Source organism: Rhinopithecus roxellana, chromosome 14 (assembly GCF_007565055.1).
Source record: "Rhinopithecus roxellana isolate Shanxi Qingling chromosome 14, ASM756505v1, whole genome shotgun sequence".
NCBI lineage: Eukaryota > Metazoa > Chordata > Mammalia > Primates > Cercopithecidae > Rhinopithecus > Rhinopithecus roxellana.
Genome location: NC_044562.1, coordinates 127,708,598 through 127,730,500, shown reverse-complemented (window position 1 = coordinate 127,730,500; position 21,903 = coordinate 127,708,598). Strand labels below are relative to the sequence as shown.

The 21,903-nt window shown below is 37.0% G+C and overlaps 1 protein-coding gene across 2 annotated transcripts in view; it reads right to left on the bottom strand.

Moving 5' to 3' along the window:
* The window catches only part of ACTR3 (actin related protein 3), a 74,686-nt gene that overhangs the window by 5,515 nt on the left and 47,268 nt on the right, over nucleotides 1–21,903 (bottom strand). For both annotated transcript variants that reach the window (XM_010353561.2, XM_030916826.1), the window contains 4 exons: nucleotides 17,821–17,964; nucleotides 15,614–15,787; nucleotides 2,289–2,381; nucleotides 1,993–2,118 (listed from right to left, as the gene is read on the bottom strand). In XM_010353561.2, coding sequence (XP_010351863.1) covers nucleotides 1,993–2,118; nucleotides 2,289–2,381; nucleotides 15,614–15,787; nucleotides 17,821–17,964 — 537 coding nt within the window. The remainder of the gene's footprint in view (nucleotides 1–1,992; nucleotides 2,119–2,288; nucleotides 2,382–15,613; nucleotides 15,788–17,820; nucleotides 17,965–21,903) is intronic.

The window sequence follows — 21,903 nt, the reverse complement described above, 5'->3', positions numbered from 1 at the left end:
CCTTCTGTTATAAGGGACATTAGTGAAACAACTGGTAAAATTAGAATCAGTTCTGTAACTAGATAACACTGGATCAAGGTTATGTTCATGATTTTGACAACTGTAATATGTTCTTGATTTTAGAAATATACTAAAATGATCGGGGATAATGAACCATCATATCTACAATTCAGTGTGTGTGTACACACACATATTTATAGTAACAGAATGATATGGCTTTTTTCAAAGCTGTTTGGTTGCCATTAAAAATTACAGACTGAAGGAGAATGAAGCCAGAAATAGATAGATATATGAACACATGCTATTAAGACCTATAAAAGTTACTAGCAAGAAAAATTAAGGTGAGAAGGCAGTCCTTCAGAACAAAAGGTTTTTCGTATACATGATGAACATCCCAAGTCTGAAAATCCAAAATGCTTCAAGATCCAAAAACTTTTTGAGCACCAACATGATGCTCAAAGGAAATGCTCACGATTTCAGATTTTTGGATTAAGGATGCTGAACCAGTATATAATGCAAATACTCCAAAATCCAGAAAAACTCAAAACCTGAAACACTTCTGGTACGAAGCAATTCAAAAAAGGGATACCCAACCTGTTTCTTTCGATATGTCGATACAGTACTGACCACTGGGTAAATTTATTTCTTATTTACAAGTGTAAAAAGAGCTTAAAAATGTTAAACAATCTTACTTTATTAAAATACTGTACTCAAAAACATACAGCATTGTTTTTTACTTATATATCTGTAATGAGTTATTAAAAGCTAAACGGCTACTTAATACATCCATAACCACACCATTAGGACAATCAATGTCAATTTCTTAAGTACTCTAACAAAAAAAAACCGGAATATGCACTACGTTCATTCACATAATCAATGTGATTAGTAGGATTCTCAGTACAGAGAATTTAAAACTATACTCGCAAAACCTAATGACTTCTTTTTTAGGTAGAAGGTAGGGTAGATAGGTATGTGGATACGGAGAATAGATGGATGGACAGATGAATGGATGAATGGGTGGGTGGGCTGGTGGTTTGGTTGGTTGGGAAGGGGATGCAAAAGCAAAGGCAACATTTTAAAAGTTTATTGAGTAGACTTCCTTAAGGATGAAGTCATGACATTATAGAGACAGAGTTCAATATTTTGCCTTCTACCCAAAACATACACTTTTTACTGCATTCCTATGGCTAGGTTTACTTAAGATAATCAAAATATAGGTGCTGAAAAGAGTCAGCCATCATGCAACTTCTCAACAATCAGCAAACCCTAGAATGTTGTGCTTTACTTTTAAGTAATTCTGAATGATTGTGGAAGTCTCAGATAAAGTGCTCATTCTTGGTAATTTTCCAAGCAGAAGGTATTTTATTTAGCAACTTATCCTCTAAATCAATGTTCTGCTTCAATATTTAACAAGGATGAAAAAAAATGAAAAATCTATCTCTAAATATAGAAAGCAGACATCTGAGAATTTTAAATTAATTTTGATTTTTTTACCTCAAGCCTAAAGGTCCAGGACATGTAATATAAAAGTTACTTTGTTAAACCACCAATTTGATTGCACACTTTGAGGTTGTTATGTGGTAGCTAAAGTCAGTTTTTGAGAGCAGGCTTGACTACTCAACAATGGTGTCAATCTCAACTCAGCTTTGTTGTCCTTCTATAGTATATAAAATTTTGTGGATCCAAAATTAATTTTATTGTTGGTGTATGCAAAGAAATCTACTATATTAATTATCTATGAGAGAGGTATAGAAAAAAAAAGTCTTTCCACAGGTATTACTAAGAATTATTTTCCAGAAATACAGACAATATCCTAAAAGAATCAAATGATCCAGAATATCATAGACATAAATCTATAACATTAACCTGACAGAATACCTGACAGGTTCCTCTTTATTTTCCTAAATCAGAGGGAATGTTGGCAAATATTTCTCATCCCAATCAAGGAAGGCACCCTCAACTTTCTCACCAATAATCAAAAAAACCAACCTTCAATCTACCGCCACTCAATTCCTCACTTAATTTCAGCCGGGCATCTACAGTTCTTTTCAAATCTCTTTGCAAGCGACGTCCAAAGTCCCTGAACATGGTTGAACCTCCAGAGAGGACAATATTCTAGTGGAGAGAAAATAAATATAAATATTTAAAAAGAAAAGTTTAAAGGTACATGGTACTGAAATGCTATTATATCCTTTTTATGAGAGGTGTTTAATATCAAAAAATGGACAGACTACATAAAAGTTTCTTTAAAGTTAGACCTTGAATAACAATTTTGCTATAAATACCTTGTAGAGAGGACGCCTGACATCAATAGGACAATTCTGAATTACTTCATCTACAACTTCTGAGATAGGCTGTGTAAAGTCTGGATTAGCAAACTGAAAAATAAGTTGGATATATAGTAGAGATCATATCACTACTGACAAATATCACAATAAAAGGTTAAAGTTTTCAGTTCAAAAACAAAAGGCCTTTTAGAAACTATTAATACTGGTCTCTAACAGATTCAAATTGAAGACACTGAAATCAGAGAAAACTCAAAATTATGATGATATATACCATTTTATAACTATCAGAATAGCAAACATGTAAAGTCATACATATACTACGAGCTGGCAAAAATCTGGGTAAATAGAAACTTTCATATAACGCTTGTGAGAGTATACACTGATGTAACCACTCTGGAGAATAATTTGGCAACAATAAAATAGTGACATGGTCTGGCTGTGTGTCCCCACCCAAATCTCATCTTTAATTGTACTCCCATAATCTCCATGTGTTGTGGGAGGGACCTGGTGGGAGATAACTGAATCATGAGGATGGTTTCCCCCATATTATTCTCGTGGAGTGAACAAGCTGCACAAGATATGACGGTTTCATCAGGGGTTTCTGCTTTTGCGTCTTCCTCATTCTCTCTTTGGCTGCTGCCATCATGTAAGACAGGACTTGCTCCTCCTTGCTTTCTGCCATGATTGTGAGGTCTCCCCAGCCACTGGAACCGTAGGTCCAATTAAACCTCTTTCTTTTATAAATTGCCCAGTCTCAGGTATGTCTTTATCAGCAGTATGAAAACAGACTAATACAAATAGCTAACAAAATTTTAAATACACATACTAGTAACTCCACTTCTTAGAACAAACCCTGAAGAAACTCCCCAAACATGTATGCTGTTACATATGCATATTTACTATAGCCTTGTTTCTAAGGGGAAAAACCTGTAAGTCCATCAACAGGGGATGAAATACATAAATGTAGTCTAACCTCATTATTCATGATTCGGTATTTGTGAATTTACCTGCTCGCTAAAACATATTTATAACCCCCAAAATCAAAATATGGTTATTCATGGACATGCACATGTGCAGAGCAACAAAAATTTGAGTCCACTGATGTGCACATTCCCAGTTGAGGTTGAACAAGATGATACTCTGCTTTCTAGTTTCAGCTCTCATCCTATAAACAAGTGTCCTTTTCACAGTTCTATTTAGTGACATAGTTTTCATATTTTTGTTAGTGATTTCATTATTTAAAACGGCCCCCAAGCACACTGCTGAAGTGCTGGCTACTAAACACAGGAGGCTGTGACGTGTCTTACAGAGAAAAAGCCAAGTTAGATAGCTTTGTTCAGACATGTGTTCTAGTGCTATTGAATATAAATGAATATACTAAAATAATATACTAAATGCAGTGCCTTTAAAAAGAAACACACATGAAACAAGGGTACACATTAATGGGATAACAAAAATGTTACCAGAGGCTCAAAGAAACCTAACACTGTATTTCCCCTAGGAGCAACAGCTCAATGTTCACTAATTCAGTGCTCTCAAGAACTTTTTGGTACATCTACTTTGAATAACATCAGCTGTATATTCAAACGATGATATACCACAGTCAAAATAAACTTACTATTTCCAAACAGCTGGCACTAAAGAATGATACACTTTTTTAAAAACTTAAAAAAACAACAACAACAACTTGATGCTGGGCATGGAGGCTCACACCTATAATCCCAGTGCTTTGGGAGGTCAAGGCAGGACGATTGCTTGAGGCCCAGAGTTTGACACCAGCCTGGCAACATAGTGAGACCGTCCCTACAAAAAAATTAAAAACTAGCTAGGCACGGTGGCACACACCTGTAGTTTCAGCTACTTGAGAGGCTGAGGAAGGAGGACTGCTTGACCTATGAGTTCAAGGTTATACCAAGTTATCTCACTGCACTCCAGCCTGGGAGACAGAGAGAGACTCTGTCTCTAAATAAATAATCAAAATCTAGCTCTAATTAGTCAAAAACAAACAAGTACTGTTTATCTCCTCAGCTACTCATTTTTATAATTAGGTTACACTAATTGAGAGATAATATTCCTTTATTTATTAAACTGAGTCTGTAACTGTATTGATAATTATTAGGCATGTGTCAATTTTTTTCCAGGTTTTTTTTTTTTTTTTGAAACCGAGTCTCGCTCTGTCGCCCAAGCTGGAGTGCAGTGGCACAATCTTTGCTCACTGCAACCTCTGCCTCCCGGGTTCAAGCAATTCTCCTACCTCAGCCTCCCAAGTAGCTGGGATTACAGGCGCCCGCCACCATGCCCAGCTAATTTCTGTATTTTTAGTAGAGACAGAGTTTCACCATCCATGTTGGCCAGGCTGATCTTGAACTCCTGACCTCAACTGATCCGCCTGCCTCGGCCTCCCCAAGTGCTGGGATTATAAGTGTGAGCCACCACGCCCAGCCTTTTTCCAGTTTTTAAGATTAGTTTTAAATTATTTACAGGTTGTGCATACAATGAAAAGAGATTTAATGTTATCGAAGTGACACATACTAATACAAAATCTTTTAATTTAGATCACGTAAAACATCACTAAGATTCTACTGACCTTTATTATAATAAAAGAACCTGGCAGTCAAAATCTATCTTTTTGAAGCATGCTGAGGAGTGTACATAAGGAACTCTAAGAGGAATACACACTGGGTATGAAAATGTGGCTCATATTGAGCCTTTAGAACCCAACCTACAGGCTAGGGTAAATTTTATCTGTCAAGGAAAACAGAATAGAGCTCAACTCAGCTGGCTCTATAAGTAATTTAAAGACAAGCTCATGTGCTGGCAGAAAATGACTTAGTTACTGATTAAGTGGAGTGAGCAGCAGAATCAGAATCCTAAAAATTTTATTTTCCATGAACACATCCATGATCTTCAACAACCATTTTCAGTTTCAGACTGTGAAATCTTCTAAAGAGCCTTCAGTTCTCAAAACACTGTATTTTTATGATCCCAAAGTGACACTTTAACCTGAGAACCTATCATTTGCTCTAACTATAAAGAAAAGATTTACTTCTCCAAAATCTGTACAGAGAGTATTAACGACCCGACAAAAATGTGTTCCATAATACTCATTTTTAAAAGTGTTATCAAATTACTAACACAGAACTTGCAAATTTTTACATCGTCCTTTGTCGGCTGTGCTCTTCAGTATTTGCCTAAAACAATAACACACACACACGTTAACCTTCCCATAGTCCTTTTCCTACCTGTAAGATAGTTTATCTGCTATATCATGCTCAAGTAAAAGGAACAAATAGGATTATTCAGTACTATGCTATATCTCTGTGCCCCCCTCTTTTGTTTTTCTTTTTTTTTTTTTTAAGATGGAGTCTCGCTCTGTCACCCAGGTTGGAGTGCAGTGGCACCATCTCGGCTCACTGCAACCTCCGCCTCCCGGGTTTTCAAGTGATTCTCCTGCCTTAGCTTCCCGACTACCTGGGATTATAGGTGCTTGCCATCATGTCCAACTAATTTTTGTATTTTTAGTAGAGATGGGGTTTTACCATTTTGGCCAGGCTGATCTCGATCTCCTGACCTCGTGATCCACCCACCTCGGCCTCCCAAAGTGCTGGGATTACAGGCGTGAGCTGCCGCGCCAGGCCCTGTGCCCTTTTTATAGTAGTTTTTAATCAAGAACGCACATAAGAGGTCAGGCGCAGTAACTACAGCTACTTGGGAGGCTTATGCAGGATAATCACTTGAACCCAGGAGGGGGAGGTTGCAGTGAGCCGAGATCAAGCCACTCCACTCCAGCTGGGTAACAGAGCAAGACTCCATCTCAAACAAACAACAAAAAAAGAATGCACAGAAGAAAAATAGAGAACCTTTAAATATTAAGATACCCTAGATCCACACACAGAAATGCTAATTTATTTTAAAAAAATGAAGTCTGACTTGAGTATATATTTGAAAAAAGTATAGGAACTACTGGACAACAGAACCCCAAGTGAGAACTGGTAAAATATAGAGTAAAGCAGCAAGCAATGACTATTTAGTACATAAATGAAGAAGAAAAAGAATTAACAAATTTAAAAGGTGATAATAAATTGTTAAGAGTATTCAATGCTTTAATACTAACAGATTCAACCTAGGGTCCCTCATACTATTTTTCAGGCCTTTTCTTTTACTGTCAGCAAAAGAGTCAGTTCTGCCTCTAACTGCTCCCTGGTCAAGTCTTAAGACTACTGATGCCGAGAACATTAGAAGAGACTGTCAAGGAAAGAATATCTTTACCCTTCTCCAAAAAATACAGGAAGTACCAAATATACCCAAATAAACACAGCAGTCCAAATCTTTCCTATACCTGGAAACTTATTACACAAGTTTTAAAACCTTAGGATGATTTTGTTAAAAAAAACAAAAAATTTCCTTTTAAAAACAAAATCCAAATGCCAAACCCACTCCTTCTAAAAACAGCTATTTCTAGTATTTGTGATGAGCTTACAGAACTACAAAAATAAATTTCCTTATTCTTTCATACATTTTATCCTCAGGGCTGAAGTACTGGACAGTTCAGATGCCTACACTTTCATCTAGCTGAAACAAAAAACCAAGTGAATCCTTCAAATGACAGAGGAACTAGGACACAGAAGTATCCATCTAAAATCACACACACACACACACACACACAAAGGGTGTGTATGACACACTTTATAAAATACAAAAATCAGGTCTATTTTGAGAAAACATAGTGAAGTAAATAAACATAGGTATCTAATTTTGTTCTCTTCCAAAACACTACTCAAAATACCAGTAAAGAGAATTTTTTTTTCTCTTTCTTTTTTTGAGACGGAGTCTCACTCTGTCACCAGGCTGGAGTTCAGTGGCACCATCTCCGCTCACTGCAATCTCCGCCTCCTGGATCCAAGCGATTCTCCTGCCTCAGCCTCCTGAGCAGCTGGGAATACAGGCACATGCCACCATGCCCGGCTAATTTTTTCTTTTTTTTTTTTGTATTTTTAGTAGAGACAGGGTTTCACCATGTTGGTCAGGCTGGTCTCGAACTCCTGAGCTCCTGATTCACCCGCCTCGGCCTCCCAAACTGCTGGGATTATAGGCGTGAGCCACCGCACCCGGCCTATTTTTTAAAGGAAAAATAAAAGTATTGAGAGCAAAGCAAAACCAGCAACAAATTTGGTAAGCTGGAAAGCAGATGGACAAGACGTTGCAAACCTTCAAAACACTTAATAAGTCATCAGTAAAAAACAAGAACCAAGCTATTTTATACCAAAAATTCCCTCTCCACATCCCTCAAAGAACTGGCTGAGCCGGGTAGCTTTGAATTGAGGTGGAAAGAGGCCAGGAAGAAGGACGGGTTGAAAGTCTCTCTAAGAAGCTGTTAAAGCTCTAGATCCTCTCCAAAGAAGCATCAAATGCCGCCTCCTCATCCAAAGAAAAAAGTGGTGAATCCTATTCTCTACACTGAAGAAAAGAGTTTCCAGGACTGGAATACACAGCAGAAAGTACTAAAAGGGGAGTTTTACATGAAGGTAGGCAACCTGCAAAGTCTCTTCTCACTTCGCTGCCAGCCTTTAACCAGCAGCCAGGAGTCTTCTCTGGGAAATAGCTAAAAAGACTTAAAGTAACACATATATGGCATTCCCCCAAAGAAAAGGCCACAGTCAACAAGCCCCACCCACAAAACTCAGACATCCAATCAGGTTTTTAGTGACTCCTCCCCACCTTTTTTTTTCCCCTCAAGTGGAGTTTCCTTCTTGTTGCCCAGGCTGGAGAGCAATGGCGTGATCCAGGTTCAAGCGATTCTTCTGCCTCAGCCTCCTGAGTAGCTGGAATTACAAGCGCCCGCCACCACGCCCAACTAATTTTTTGTATTTTTAGTAGAGATGGCGTTTTGCCATATTGGCCAGGCTGGTCTCTAACTGGCCAGGCTGGTCTCTAACTCCTGACCTCAGGTGATTCACCCACCCAAAGTGCTGGGATTACAGGCCTGAGCTACTGCGCCCAGCCTAGTGTCCCCTTCTTAAATGACTAGTCTGCAAAAGTCTCTAGCAGGAAAAACATAGCAATCGAAACAGAGAAAAACCAACTCGAAACAGACTAAGCAACTTGGAAGAGACTTTAGAAAGAAGAAAACTAAAAAATAAAAACAAAACAAAAAACAATCCTATGATTAATATCCTTAAAGAGCCAGAAGATAGACAACAATGAAATAGGAAAAAGATAGCATTTAAAAAAGAATATTCAAAAGTAGGGGTGGGGGAAGCTCTTGAGAATTAAAAATGTTGCCAGAAATTTTAAAACTCCAATAGAAAACTCACTAGGTAAAGTTGAAGAAATAACCTACAGATTAAAACAAAAAGACAAAAACAAACAAACAAACAAAAAACCAGAAATGCTAGGGGACAAAGGGAAGATCCTATAAGCATCTGTACAGGAAAAAAAAAAAACAGGTCCTATACATATAAATCAGCTTTTATTAACTTCATGTTATAATGGAAAGTAATTAAGCAACGGCTTCAAAATGCTGAAGGAAAATTATTTCCAATCTAGAATTCTATAACCAAACTATCAACAAGCGTGAAGATAAAATGAATACACTTCAGAAACATAAGGTCTCGACATTTTCCTCTCTCGTATACCCTAAAAGGAACTCTATTGGCAGATGATCACCAAAATAAAGAACTGGACAGTAGGAGTGAAAAAGACATAGGATACAGGAAAAAGAGATCCAACAGGAGAGAGGGAAAGGGAATCCCTAGAATGATATTAAAGGAATACGGCCACTCTATACTGGGTACAGAAAAGAAGCAAGTTCAGACTGGGATGGAACAGACACTTCAGAAAATTAAACTGATGAATAAACCCTGTACATCTGAATCTCCTGAGAAGAGATTTATATAACTACTGAAGAGAATTTGGAGGTGAATGAATGGTATTATTTTAGCACTAAGCAAACAGATTATTAATAACTTCATGGAAAACAGTTACTTATAGGAAGGGAAAAGATTTCACGGTTAACTACATGGCTCAGATATGAACAAAACTTGCCGTCACAAAAACATAAGCACTGAATTTCAACCTACTTGAAATTACAATGTAACAAATGAGATGAAAAGGGAATAGAAAGGTTCTGTCTGTGATGATAGAAGGAGGATTAAAAAAAAAATCTTTCTCTTCCATAGCTGGAATTCGACAGACAATGCCTAACACAGGGCTGGGCACAGTGAGTCCTTCCTATAATCCCAGCACTTCGGGAGGCCAAGGTGGTGAATTGCTCCAGCCCAGGAGTTCAAGACTAGCCTGGGCAACATGGTAAAACCCTGTTTCTACGAAAAATACAAAAATTAGGTGGAAGTGGTGGCACATAGCTGTAGTCCCAGCTACTTGGGAGTCTGAGGTGGGAGGATCACCTGAGCCTGGGGAGGCTGCAGTGAGCCATGACTGAGCCACTGCACTGAGTGACAGAGCAAGACCCTGTTTCCAAAAGAAAACAAAAAAAGCGCCTAACACCGAAAAAAAATTTGAAGTTGCAATATAACCAAGCAATACATAGCTAAGGAGGCAATCAGCAAAAGAAGCAACTAAGAAGAGTTTGAAGTTGTTATCTCTAGAAATAGAAAACAGGGAAAGAAACACGCAGGGTACTCCTAGTTTTTGTTAAGATCCATAGACCAAGACTTTTAAACCATGTGCATATATATAACTGATTTTTAAAAACAGCCTTTAAAAAAAGAGAAAACAAAACAGGTTTTTTAAAAAGAGAAACAGGTTTCTCATAGAAGAAATTACTTATAAGGAACATAAAGCTATAGACAATAGAAAATGTTTTAAAGTTAAAAAATTAACAAAGAAAAATTGGTGTATCAAACAATAAAGGTTACTCAAATTAATAGAAAAAATGATACATGAAACATCAGCAGCGCCGGGCACGGTGGCTCAAGCCTGTAATCCCAGCACTTTGGGAGGCCGAGACGGGCGGATCACGAGGTCAGGAGATCGAGACCATCCTGGTGAACATGGTGAAACCCCGTCTCTACTAAAAAAATACAAAAAACTAGCCGGGCGAGGTGGCGGGCACCTGTAGTCCCAGCTACTCGGGAGGCTGAGGCAGGAGAATGGCGTGGACCTGGGAGGCGGAGCTTGCAGTGAGCTGAGATTCGGCCACTGCACTCCAGCCTAGGTGACAGAGCGAGACTTTGTCTCAAAAAAAAGACACATTTTCATCCAGCCAACTATATCTTTCCTAAGCAATATGAAACACATTTCATTTACATATCTAAAGCTTCAGGGTTATGTATTTATGAGACAGGGCCTTGCTCTGTTGCCCAGACTGGAATACAATGGTACAATGCCAGCTCATTGCAGCCTCGACCTCCTGGGCTCAAGCAATACTCTCATCTCAGCCTCCCAAGTAGCTGGGACTACAGGCACACACCACACGCCTGGCTAATTTTTTGTGTTTTTTGGTAGAGATGGGCTCTTGCCATGTTGCCCAAGCTGGTCTTAAACTCCTGGGCTTGAGTGATTCGCCCACCTTGGCTTCCCAAAGTGCTGGGATTACAGGTGTGAGCCACCACAACCAGCCTACTTCAAGGTTTTTAAGAAACCAAGGCATCAGCTAAGCTCATTTGTCAAGCATATTCCATTCAAATGCTCATCTCCTATATCCCATGCTATTACGCATCTTGTGGTCATAATCCTATTTATACAGGACATTTGTTTAGGAACTTCTGCAATTTTCTAATTCCTGTCTCCAACTTGGAGCTTTAATATTTTTCTCTAAGATTTCAATTTCAAATTAATTGACGTGCCTTAACTGAAATGAGGTCTCACACACTTCTATTAATCTACTCACATACAAACGGTCCATACAAAAATCTGTCCTAACTTCCAGCTACATGTGGTTATCTCTCCAATCTCTTGGAGAGACTAAACTGTCTCCACTAAAATGACAGCAAGAGAATTAAAAGGAAAGGTAAATGACCAAGGATGAAACGGGGGCAAAAAAACAATGAATAAAATATTTCAATCCTGTTTGGAGGGCAAAAAGAGATACTAAAAGGGCATATTGGTAAGAAGTCAATCAAGAACCTTCTGAAGTCCCAGGAATTGAAGGTGTAACAAACCATACAAGTAAAGGTGAAACAAGGCTTGAAAAAAAAGAAAGAAACTGTTAAAATCCTCAAAATAGAATGAGACTCACCCTCCTCGGTTCCCTTCCCGACCTTGTATAACAAGAAAGTTAATTCGAACCTCAATAAATAAATGAAAGAATGAATGAACAAAATGAAGCAAATTATACCATTCTCGACATGGGTACAGGCAAAGATTCCATGATCAAGGTGGCAAAAGCAAAAAATGACAAATGGGATATAATTAAACTAAAGAGCTTCTGCACAGCAAAAGAAACTATCAGCAGAGTAAACAGACAACCTACAGAATGGGAGAACATTTTTGCAAATTACACATCTGACAAAGGTCTAATATCCAGCATATATAATGAACTTAAATAAATTTACAAGGAAAAAAACAACCCCATTAAAAAGTGGGCAGAGGACCTGAACAATTTTCAAAAGAAGACATATATGTGGCCAATAATCATATGAAAAAAATTTCAACATCACTGATCATTAGAAAAATGCAAATGAAAACCACAATGAGATACCATCTCATACCAGTCAGAATGGCCATTAAAAAGTCAAAAACTATTCTCACAACATCCCTCCTAAAAAATGAAGGAAAGAGAAAATATTTTTTAAAAATAAATAAAATAAAATTTTTAAAAAAGGTGCTGGCAAGGTTGGAAAGAAAAAGAAACGCTTATACTCTGTTGGTGGAAGTGTGAATTAGTTCAACCATTGTGGAAAACAGTGTGGCAATTCCTCATGAACCTAAAACATAAATATTCAACCCAGCAATCCCACATACCCAAAGGAGTATAAATTGTTCTATCATAAAGACACATGCCTACGTATGTTCACTGCAGCATTTCACAAAAGTAAAGACATGGAATCAACCTAAATGCCCATCAATGGTAGACTGGATAAAGAAAATGTGGTACATACACACCATGAAATACTATGCAGCTAAAAAAAAGAATGAGGTCATGTTCTTTGCAGGAACATGTATGGAGCTGGGGGCCGTTATCCTCAGCAAACCAATGCAAGAACAGAAAACCAATTACTGCATGTTCTCCCTTTTAAATAGCTAACGGATACTAGACTTAATGCTTGGGGACAAAATAATCTGTACAACCTCCATGACAAAAGTTTACCTATATAACAAACCTGTACCTGTACCCCTGAACTTAAAGTTAAAAAAAAAAAGAAAATGAAGCAAATGAATAAAGAAGGTGAAAGTTTTGGAAAAGCTGAATTTTAAAGGAAAAGAATTACATTACTTGCCTCAAAAGTGAACAATCTCAGGTATAATACTATAAATATCACAGTACTAATGATTTACCTAATAACAATAACCTCACATGTGTGCAGGCTGGAAGAAAAGAGAGTCTAGAAATAACTAATCTAAAAGGGGGTTAGCACTGAAACCACTAACAGTGACATACCAAGAAACAGTTTCATCCATGTTCCTGTAATACCATCACAGTATTTAGAAACCTGGGGGGTTAATACCAAGAGCAATAACTAAGAGCTAAAGGATGCTCTATAGAACAAAATGGCAGCAGGAGGGTGAAGAGTTGCTAATTTTAAGTCTGTCAGAGATCTGACCTTTAAAGCTGTGTGTATACATCCTTTTTATTTTTTGAGAAACTGCAAAGAAAATGTACCACCAAAAACCTTCACACTCCAGTATACTAGTCTGACCACAATTCCTTATCCTTCTCATGCTCACTCTTCTGCTACCAATTCACAATTATTATGTGTCAATTTATCATGATCTCCAATCCCTGTGTCCCTCACTATCCCTAGGTAATTTGGCTTTCAGGATTTGCTCTCTCCTCTATGCTGCAATACTTTAATCTCTGCCTTGTCAAAACCTTTTGCTCCTTTCCCACACCTGTCTGGGGGAGGGGAGGGGACACTATTGTACAACTAAAAGTTTTGGGTATCTAATCTGCTACCCTGAGTAGAGCGCTCACTAGTCACCCTCTCAATTCCCCTCAACAGTAAATATGAAGTCATTATGCTTCACAAGCCCTCAATTTTAGTTCCAATCCCTTCTCCTAGAACATAAGCTTGATTCTACCTCACAAAAAAATTAAAACTATGAACTATGATGATGAACTTCTTCAACTACCTACCTGTGCCTCTGCCCTTCCTAGTTCATTTTCCTGTACCTATTCTTAATTCCTTCCCTCTTGTCACGGGAGTAAGCCCTCTTAAAAATTAAAACTATCTTGAGCTTTATTCTCGTAACTGAATTCTTACTAGTCCACTGTCTTTTTCTTTCATAGCCATCTCTCAGAATGTCCACACTGCTGATTTCCAAACCTTCACCTCTCACTGAGGCAACAAGCTGCTCTAATGTGTCACTCCATTGAAACTGTTCCCCTATGATCACCGACAACCTAGATGCTGAAAAACTCCAAGTACTTCTAAGGTTTCCTCTAATGTTACTTCACTGCAGCAACTGGCACTATTTACCTTTCCTTCTTGCAACATTCACTTCTCTGAATTTTATGACCATAATCCTTTAGCTTGGCTTCTACCGCTCTGTCATCTTCAGGATTCTTTGCAGGTTCCACTTACTCAGCCTGTCCATAATGTGTCTGTGTTGAGGAACGCCCTATTCTTCATCTTTCTATTCCACAGCCTCTTCTCAGCCAACCTCTTCCTTTGTGCCCCACATATGGTGATGACTTTACAACACCCAAGTGTTTGTTTTTGAACCTTTTAAAAGATGCATATAATAAACTCATCTGTGTCTAACTACTCCTCCCCTTCAGTATTACAAATCTCAGTGGATGGCACATTGGGCTGCCCAAGTTACAAACCTGGGAATTATCACAGATTCCTCATATTCTTACTCGCCTCATATCTAAGTAATTACTAATTATGTTGATTCTATTTTTCTCTCACCTCCTTCCTCATTCTCACTGACCCACAAATACTATTCATCCTTCATCTAAAATACTGTAGTAAAATCACCTGTTTCCAACACAATTCACACCTCTGTTCCAACCGTCCAAACCAATGCTGTGAGAGTAACCTTTCTAATATGGTAAATAATATCTTCTATGCTTAAAATTTTTGCATGACTACAGAATCCAGCTAAATTCCAGCTAACTACTCCCTTGCATAGCATATCTGCCCTTCAAGCTTTGGTCCATGAATACCCATCTGGATCCCTCTCCTACCCATCTGTCCTTTATACTTTTTTTATGTAGCACTCTCATGTCTAACACCTCTGCCTAGCTAACCTTCTGACAAAAATACATATACTCCCCTACCACACAACTGACAAACACCCATTCATCCTTTAAGTCTCAGTTCAACCATTATCTCCTCTGAGATGTTCTCCCAAGCAGACTTAGAAGCTCTTTGTTCCTGTGCCCTCACCAGATACACGTACTCATTAAAGCATCTGTAACCCTACCTGTTTAAATATTCATCTCTTTTATTCTTTGAGCTCAATAAGAGCAAGATAAAATGATTTTTCATCTTTGAATACCCAGTGTTTAATTTAAGCTGGGATCATGAAAATCCAAACCATTTAACATTTGCTGAGTGAATAAACAAAATTTTAAAAATAACTATTATTAACATTAAATAAGTAAAGTACATAGTATTAGTGATTCTATTAATAAAGTTACAATTCTGATACTAAGTTACCAGAAGAATTTTCCATTATTAAAAGCATGTATTTAATTTAATAAAGCCTTTATGTTGCTAAAACTTCACAGAGAGAAGACTATTTTGCTACTAGTTATATGTTTGAATGGTCAATTGAAGGTTCTTTGTATAATGGTCATTTTACACAAATGGGGAGGGGGGAGCTTTCTATAACCTTTCCCAAAATATTTTATTTAAATGATTACAAAACTTTACCTGAGTCCACAACTGAGGAAAGAAAAAAAAATTTAAGGGCTCCCCTCTTCCCATGACCCCCCACATAAGCCCCCATATTAAAAAAAAAAAAAGTTTTTTAAATCTACAAAAAATAGCAACAATTTTGCTTGTTTAAACAAAAGCAAATTTTTTTCTTTAAAAATTTCATAAAACTTTTTAATAAAACTTTTTATAAAAACTCAAACGGTTTTATTTTAGTATACTAATAAAAGTTTTTGAGATCAATTCTCCCTGAATATCCATTAATTGATATTTGCTGCTGAATATTTTTAAACAATTCCGTTAAAAAAAACTTACCTCTGGATGAAAAAAGATTTCAGGTCCCAAAAATCTCTCATAACCAACATCGATAGAAAATTCTTTCTTTGAGATAGCATTGATTCCAGTATACTGTTTAATCCATTTTGACCCATCTGTATCATATTTGTTAAATTCTTTTACTAAATCTGGGCAGACATAACTATAACGCTCCTGAGAAACAAAGAAACAAAAGTACTTTTTTTTTGCTTATTGTAGGAACAGTAAAAAAGAATGGCATGTTTTCAGTAAGCTAGAATCAAATAAAAAAAAAAACTCTTCAGAAAATAAAATTAGGAAATTAAGCTGGGAGTAAAATTTATGTTAGGATGTTATCCTATGTGTAGTACAAATAAACATACTCATCTCCTACACATATTTTCTGACTTTAAATATAAACAATATTTGAGAGATTGGAGAGCTGATTTCTACTTCAGCGTTATTTCTTGAAAATGTTCATTAATGTCATTCAACATTTTCTGTCTCAGTAATAATGAATCTTGTGCTCTAGGTAAGGAGAATACATAAAATATAGAACTGAAGAATAAGTAATAATTGTGATAACCACACAAATTAATTAGATCCTTAATATCTGAAACAAAATTGATTACAGTCTAAGTAAATAAATGAGCAAAAAAAGAAGGCTAAAAATATAACTTACTCTATTTTGTTGCATATTTGGTTATATGACACCTAAGTAAAAGTTTTCATCAAAAGCATTGAAAAATATATTATAGATTGTAACATCATATTTGTAATTTATAAACTCCCAACTGCCAGCCTATATATATATATATATATTTTAAAACCTTCCTTTTCCAGTATTTTTATACATCACAGGCTCCATCCGAGATAGTTGCAAATATTACTAGTAATAATCAAAATACACAAAGAGAAAAAATACTGGAAACAAAAGACATTTGATTACACTATTTGAGGTCTTCTCCAAACCTTGGAAGTGGGAATGACAAAGAACTGACCATCAGTCTTCTCTGGAATAGATTTAAATCTCTGGTGTTTTCTCATTTTGCTTTAATTTTACAGATTTCCCAAAGATGTTGAATCAGTAGTATTCACATTAACTTTTTATATATTTAATTCTTATGCCACCAACTTGGGGTAACTTTTGGCAGTCATTTACTAATTTACTACTTAGGAAGTAGTTGATAAATTTTCATTCTTAAGCTCTGACGAGCAAGGAAAATCCCATAAACATGCAAAGAGGCCCAGACACGGTGGCTCACATCCAGCACTTGGAGATTCTGAGGCAGGAGGATTGCTTAAGGTCAGGAGTTCACCACCAGCCTGGGCAACATAGCAAGACCTCCATCTCTACAAAAACTTAGCCAGACATGGTGATATGCACCTGCAGTTCTAGCTACTCAGGAGGCTGAGGCAGGAGGATCACATGAGCCCAGAAGTTTGAGGCTGCAGTGAGCCATGATTGTGCCACTGCACTCTAGCTTGGGTAACAGAACAAGATCCCATCTCTATAAAAAATAAATCAATAAAAATAAAAAATAAAAAATTTAAAAATGTATAAGTAATTAAAAAAAAAAAAACATGCAAAGAGAGACAAGTAAGTAAAAGTTACTTTTGCCAGGGCAGTTCTACTTTTCAAAACATGTGAGACCCACTGGAATTTTTTGGTTATGTGGCAAATAATAAGTTTGAAAGATGATGCTAAAGTATTTTGATAGTTTCCATGAAGCATTGATATAATACTTACATGGCAGAAAAAATTTAAAAAATACTTTAGATAGCTTTCATGTTATGTGCCCTATCACTTGAGCTAACACTGCCTCTATACTATAGCACAATGAATCAATTGTATCAAAATAATTTTTATGACAAAAGCTTTTAGAATTAAAATAAAGAATTCAGTGAAGAAACTGAGATGCAAGCACTTTACAGTGAAATAATTATTTTTAATAAAGAGAATCACAAAAATTTATGGAGAACTCATTTGGTAAAATGTTCTTATATATTACTCCTCTCAAATATAAAATATGAAGAAAATAGATAGACAAACTGTCGTAATAATAATTTTCTTGCAAGAAATACAGAGAAAATGTAAATATACTTAAGAGTAATAATTTATAACTGGTTAACAAGATTATTTTAAGTACTGTTCTTCAATTAAAAATTTCTCATGTTAATGTTATGTGATTTTAATCTTTAAATTACACTTCTATCACACTTTTTACCTTTACTGCCTTAGCAGTTTCCAAGGATTGTTCTGGAGGGATTCCTACTTCTCGATCTCTCAGCAGTTGCTGAATAAAATATGTTATATCTCGTCCTGCGATTGGAATGTGTTTTATACAGCTGCCAATCACATACCCTTCAGCCTAGAGGGGGGAAAAAGATTTCAAATTTACTTTCAATGCTTTGAAAATTAATAAAACCTAAAAATATGAACCATTAAAGACCAATTTATCAAGTTAGTGTATTCATATTCTCAAGTACTGTTTTATCCCAGAATTCACCTGTATTCATCAGAAACGATAACTAAGAATGACCAGCAACTTGAGATTTATTTTCCCATTGACAGTTTATAACTATGACTAAAATAACAACACAGAAATAATAAATTTCAAAATATAAATATCAAATGGTTTAGATAGCAGACTTTATATCAGATAGTACTATTTTAAAATCATTTATAATTTCAGTAATTAAAATTTAGAATGCGTCATAAGAAATTTGACAAAGTGCCTATTTTTCTAATTAAGTATGCATCCATTTCACAAACCTGAAGCTTTCCACACACCACCATAATGCCAAATAACTAAATTCTGTAGAACTGATTCACAAATTTACCGATGTGTCAGAAGTATAACAAATTGTGTGGCAAAATTAAATTTCATTAGGAAAGAATATTAAGGATGCCTTCATCGGCCATGACAGAATATTAGGGACTGAACTTACCCTCTCAACTTAAAAAAAGGACAATTTATAAGAAATAAAGGTTTTCAGACATTTGACAACTGGCAGAGTAGGGCAGAGATACTTTCTAAGAAAAGGGAAACAAATAAAGTGAATGTTACAAACACTCTCTCCTGCTGCCTAGGGAAAGTTACTAGGCCACAACAACGGGAAAGAGAACTAAAACAGCACTGGTCTCATTAAGTTAGGGATATAGAATTTAAAGGTCAGAAAGGCAAAAGTGGCTAAAGTTTATAGGCCAAATTATTGGAGGGGAAGGAGTTGCACCAACGGAGAGCTGGGAAGATGTGAAGAGAGTATCTCCTTAACTGAATGCTGATCAGCACATTTCCTGTGAGGAAACCATCAAGGTGAGAGAAAGAACCTCTAGAAAAAAGTAGACAGAACAACCACTAGAGCTCACACATGGCCAGAAATAGTTCCTGATCCCACCAGCCAAAGTTGAAAGATGTTTTCAAACACAAGACATCAAGTAGAGTCCTCAGAGAAATATTGCCTCAAGAATGGAGACAAACCAGTTCTGGACAAAAACCTGTTATGGACCTGCTTAATAACATTTAAAAGAGCCCCTGAGAGGATCAAACCAATTCCTGGTATCTGAACTATGTCCCAGGAAAAAAATGCTAAATACTTACAAAGAACTTCAAAAATACAGCACACAACAGTGGATAGCATACCAAATCAAAAATTATAAGCATGCAAGGAAGCAGAAAAACACAACACTTGATGAGAAGAAAAATCAAACAATACAGAGGAATGACAAGGACATTAAAACAGCAACCATATACTCCATATAATGAAGAAGGTCAACAATAAGCATGAGGAAGAGAGAAGTGGAAGACATAAAAAGACCCCAATAGAACTTCTAAAGAAAAAAATACAGTATCTGAAATTTAAACATCTACCAGATGACAAAAAAACACTAGATGACATTACAGTAGACTACACAATGAAGAAAAAATAGTGAATTTGAAGAAAGAGCAATAAAAACTATCTGAAAAAATAAAGAAAAAGATTATAAAAAAATAAATGAACAGAGCATCAGTGACCTTTGAGACACTGTGAAGCAGCCTAATATACATGTGATCAGAGTACCAAAAGGAGAGAAAAGGGGAAGAGAAAAAATATGTAATCAATAACAGACAAAAACTTTCCAAATATGACGAAAATTACAAATCTATATATACCAGAGGCTCAATGAACCCTAAAGAGAAGAGACAAAGAAAACTTTACTTAGGTACATCACAATCAAATTGCTAAAAACCAATGAACCAGGAGTAAAAAGAAAATCTTGAAGACAGCCACCCAAATAAACATTACATTCAAAGAAACATACACAAGAATAACAGCTGACTTATTTCCAGAAACAAGGTAAGCCAGAAGACAGTGGAGTGACATCTACAGGAGAAAACTGTCAACATTCTATACCAAGCGAAAATCATCTTTCAAAACTAAAAGAGAATAAAGACTTTTTCAAAAGATGTACAAAAGTTGAAGGAATTCAGAGCCAGTGGATCAGCACTATAAGAAATGTTAAAGGATGTCATTTTGACAGAAGGAAAACGATACCAGGTGGAAATGTGGACCCTCACAAAGGAATAGAGAGCACTAGATATGGTATGTGAATTAAAGAACTCTATTTCAAGGCCGGGCACAGTGGCTCACACCTGTAATCCCAGGACTTTTGGGAGGCCAAGGCAGGTGGATCGCTTGAGGCCAGGAGTTTGAGACCAGCCTGGGCAACATGGTGAAACCCCATCTCTACTAAAAAAACAAAAACAATCAGCCAGGCCTGGTGACACACATCTGTTATCCAGCTACTCGGTAGGCTGAGGCACAAGAATCGCTTAAACCCAGGAGGCGGAGGTTGAAGTGAGCTGAGATCGCACCACTGCACTCCAGCCTGGGCGACAGAGCAAGACTCTGTCTCCAAAAAGTTATCTTTTAAAGATAAGTTTTTGCTACTGGCTTAATTGTGTTTTTCCTCCCTACCAAATTCCCATGTTGAAGTCCTAACCTCTATCTCAGAATATGACTGTTTTTTGGAGATAAGGTATTCCAAGTAGTATCTAGTTAAAATGAACTCATTAATCCAACATAAGTGGTGTCCTTAAGAGGAGATTCAGGCCGGGCGCAGTGGCTCAAGCCTGTAATCCCAGCACTTTGGGAGGCCGAGGCGGGCGGATCACAAGGTCAGGAGATCGAGACCATCCTGGCTAACACGGTGAAACCCTGTCTCTACTAAAAAAATACAAAAAACTAGCCGGGCGAGGTGGCGGGCGCCTGTAGTCCCAGCTACTCCGGAGGCTGAGGCAGGAGAATGGCGTAAACCTGGGAGGCAGAGCTTGCAGTGAGCTGAGATCTGGCCACTGCACTCCAGCCTGGGTGGCAGAGAGAGACTCCGTCTCAAAAAAAAAAAAAAAAAAAAAAAAAAAAAAAGAGGAGATTCAGACACAGACATGTATGGGGAGGACTATGTGAAGACATAAAAAGAAGATAGACAGCTAGAAGCCAAGAAGAGTCTTCAGAAGAAACCAACCCTGCCAAAATCCTGATCTTTGACATCTAACCTCTAGACCTGTGAGAAAATAAATTATTCTTTAGTTACCCAGTCTGTAGTACTTTATTATGGCAGTTCTAGCAAACTAACACACCACTCAAAATGAAACAACTTAATAATGTATTATTGAGTTCACAACATATAAAAGTAAAATGAATGACAATAAAGGAACAAAGACTAGAAGGTCAAAGCTGTTGTATAATTATTTATGAAGTAGTAGAATGTTATTTGTAATTAGACAGTGATAAGTTAAAGATGTTCACTACAACTCATATAACAACCACCACCAAAAACAAATAACAGACACAGCATAGCTAATAAGCCAATAAAGAAGAGAAAATGGAATAATAAAAAATACTCCACTAATTCTAAAGGAGGAAGGAAAAGTAAACAATAAACAGGAATACCCACCCACCCCCCACCACCTTTTTTTTTTTTTTTTTGGAGACAGGGTCTCACTCTGCTGCACAAGCTAGAGAAGCTAGAGTACAGTGGTGAGATCATGGCTCACTGCTGCCTCAACCTCTCCGGCCTCAGGTTATCTTTCCTCCTTAGCTTTCGGAGTAGCTGGGACTACAGGCATGCACCACCATGTTCAACTAACTTTTGCATTTTTTTTAGAGACAGGGTTTCACCATGTTGCCCATGCTGGTCTTGAACTCCTAGGATCAAGCGATCTTGCCCACCTTGGCCTCCCAAAGTGCTGGGATTACAGGCATGAGCCACCATACCAGCCAGAATACCCATTCTTAATGTCCTTACTAAAACTCATTCTGTTCCA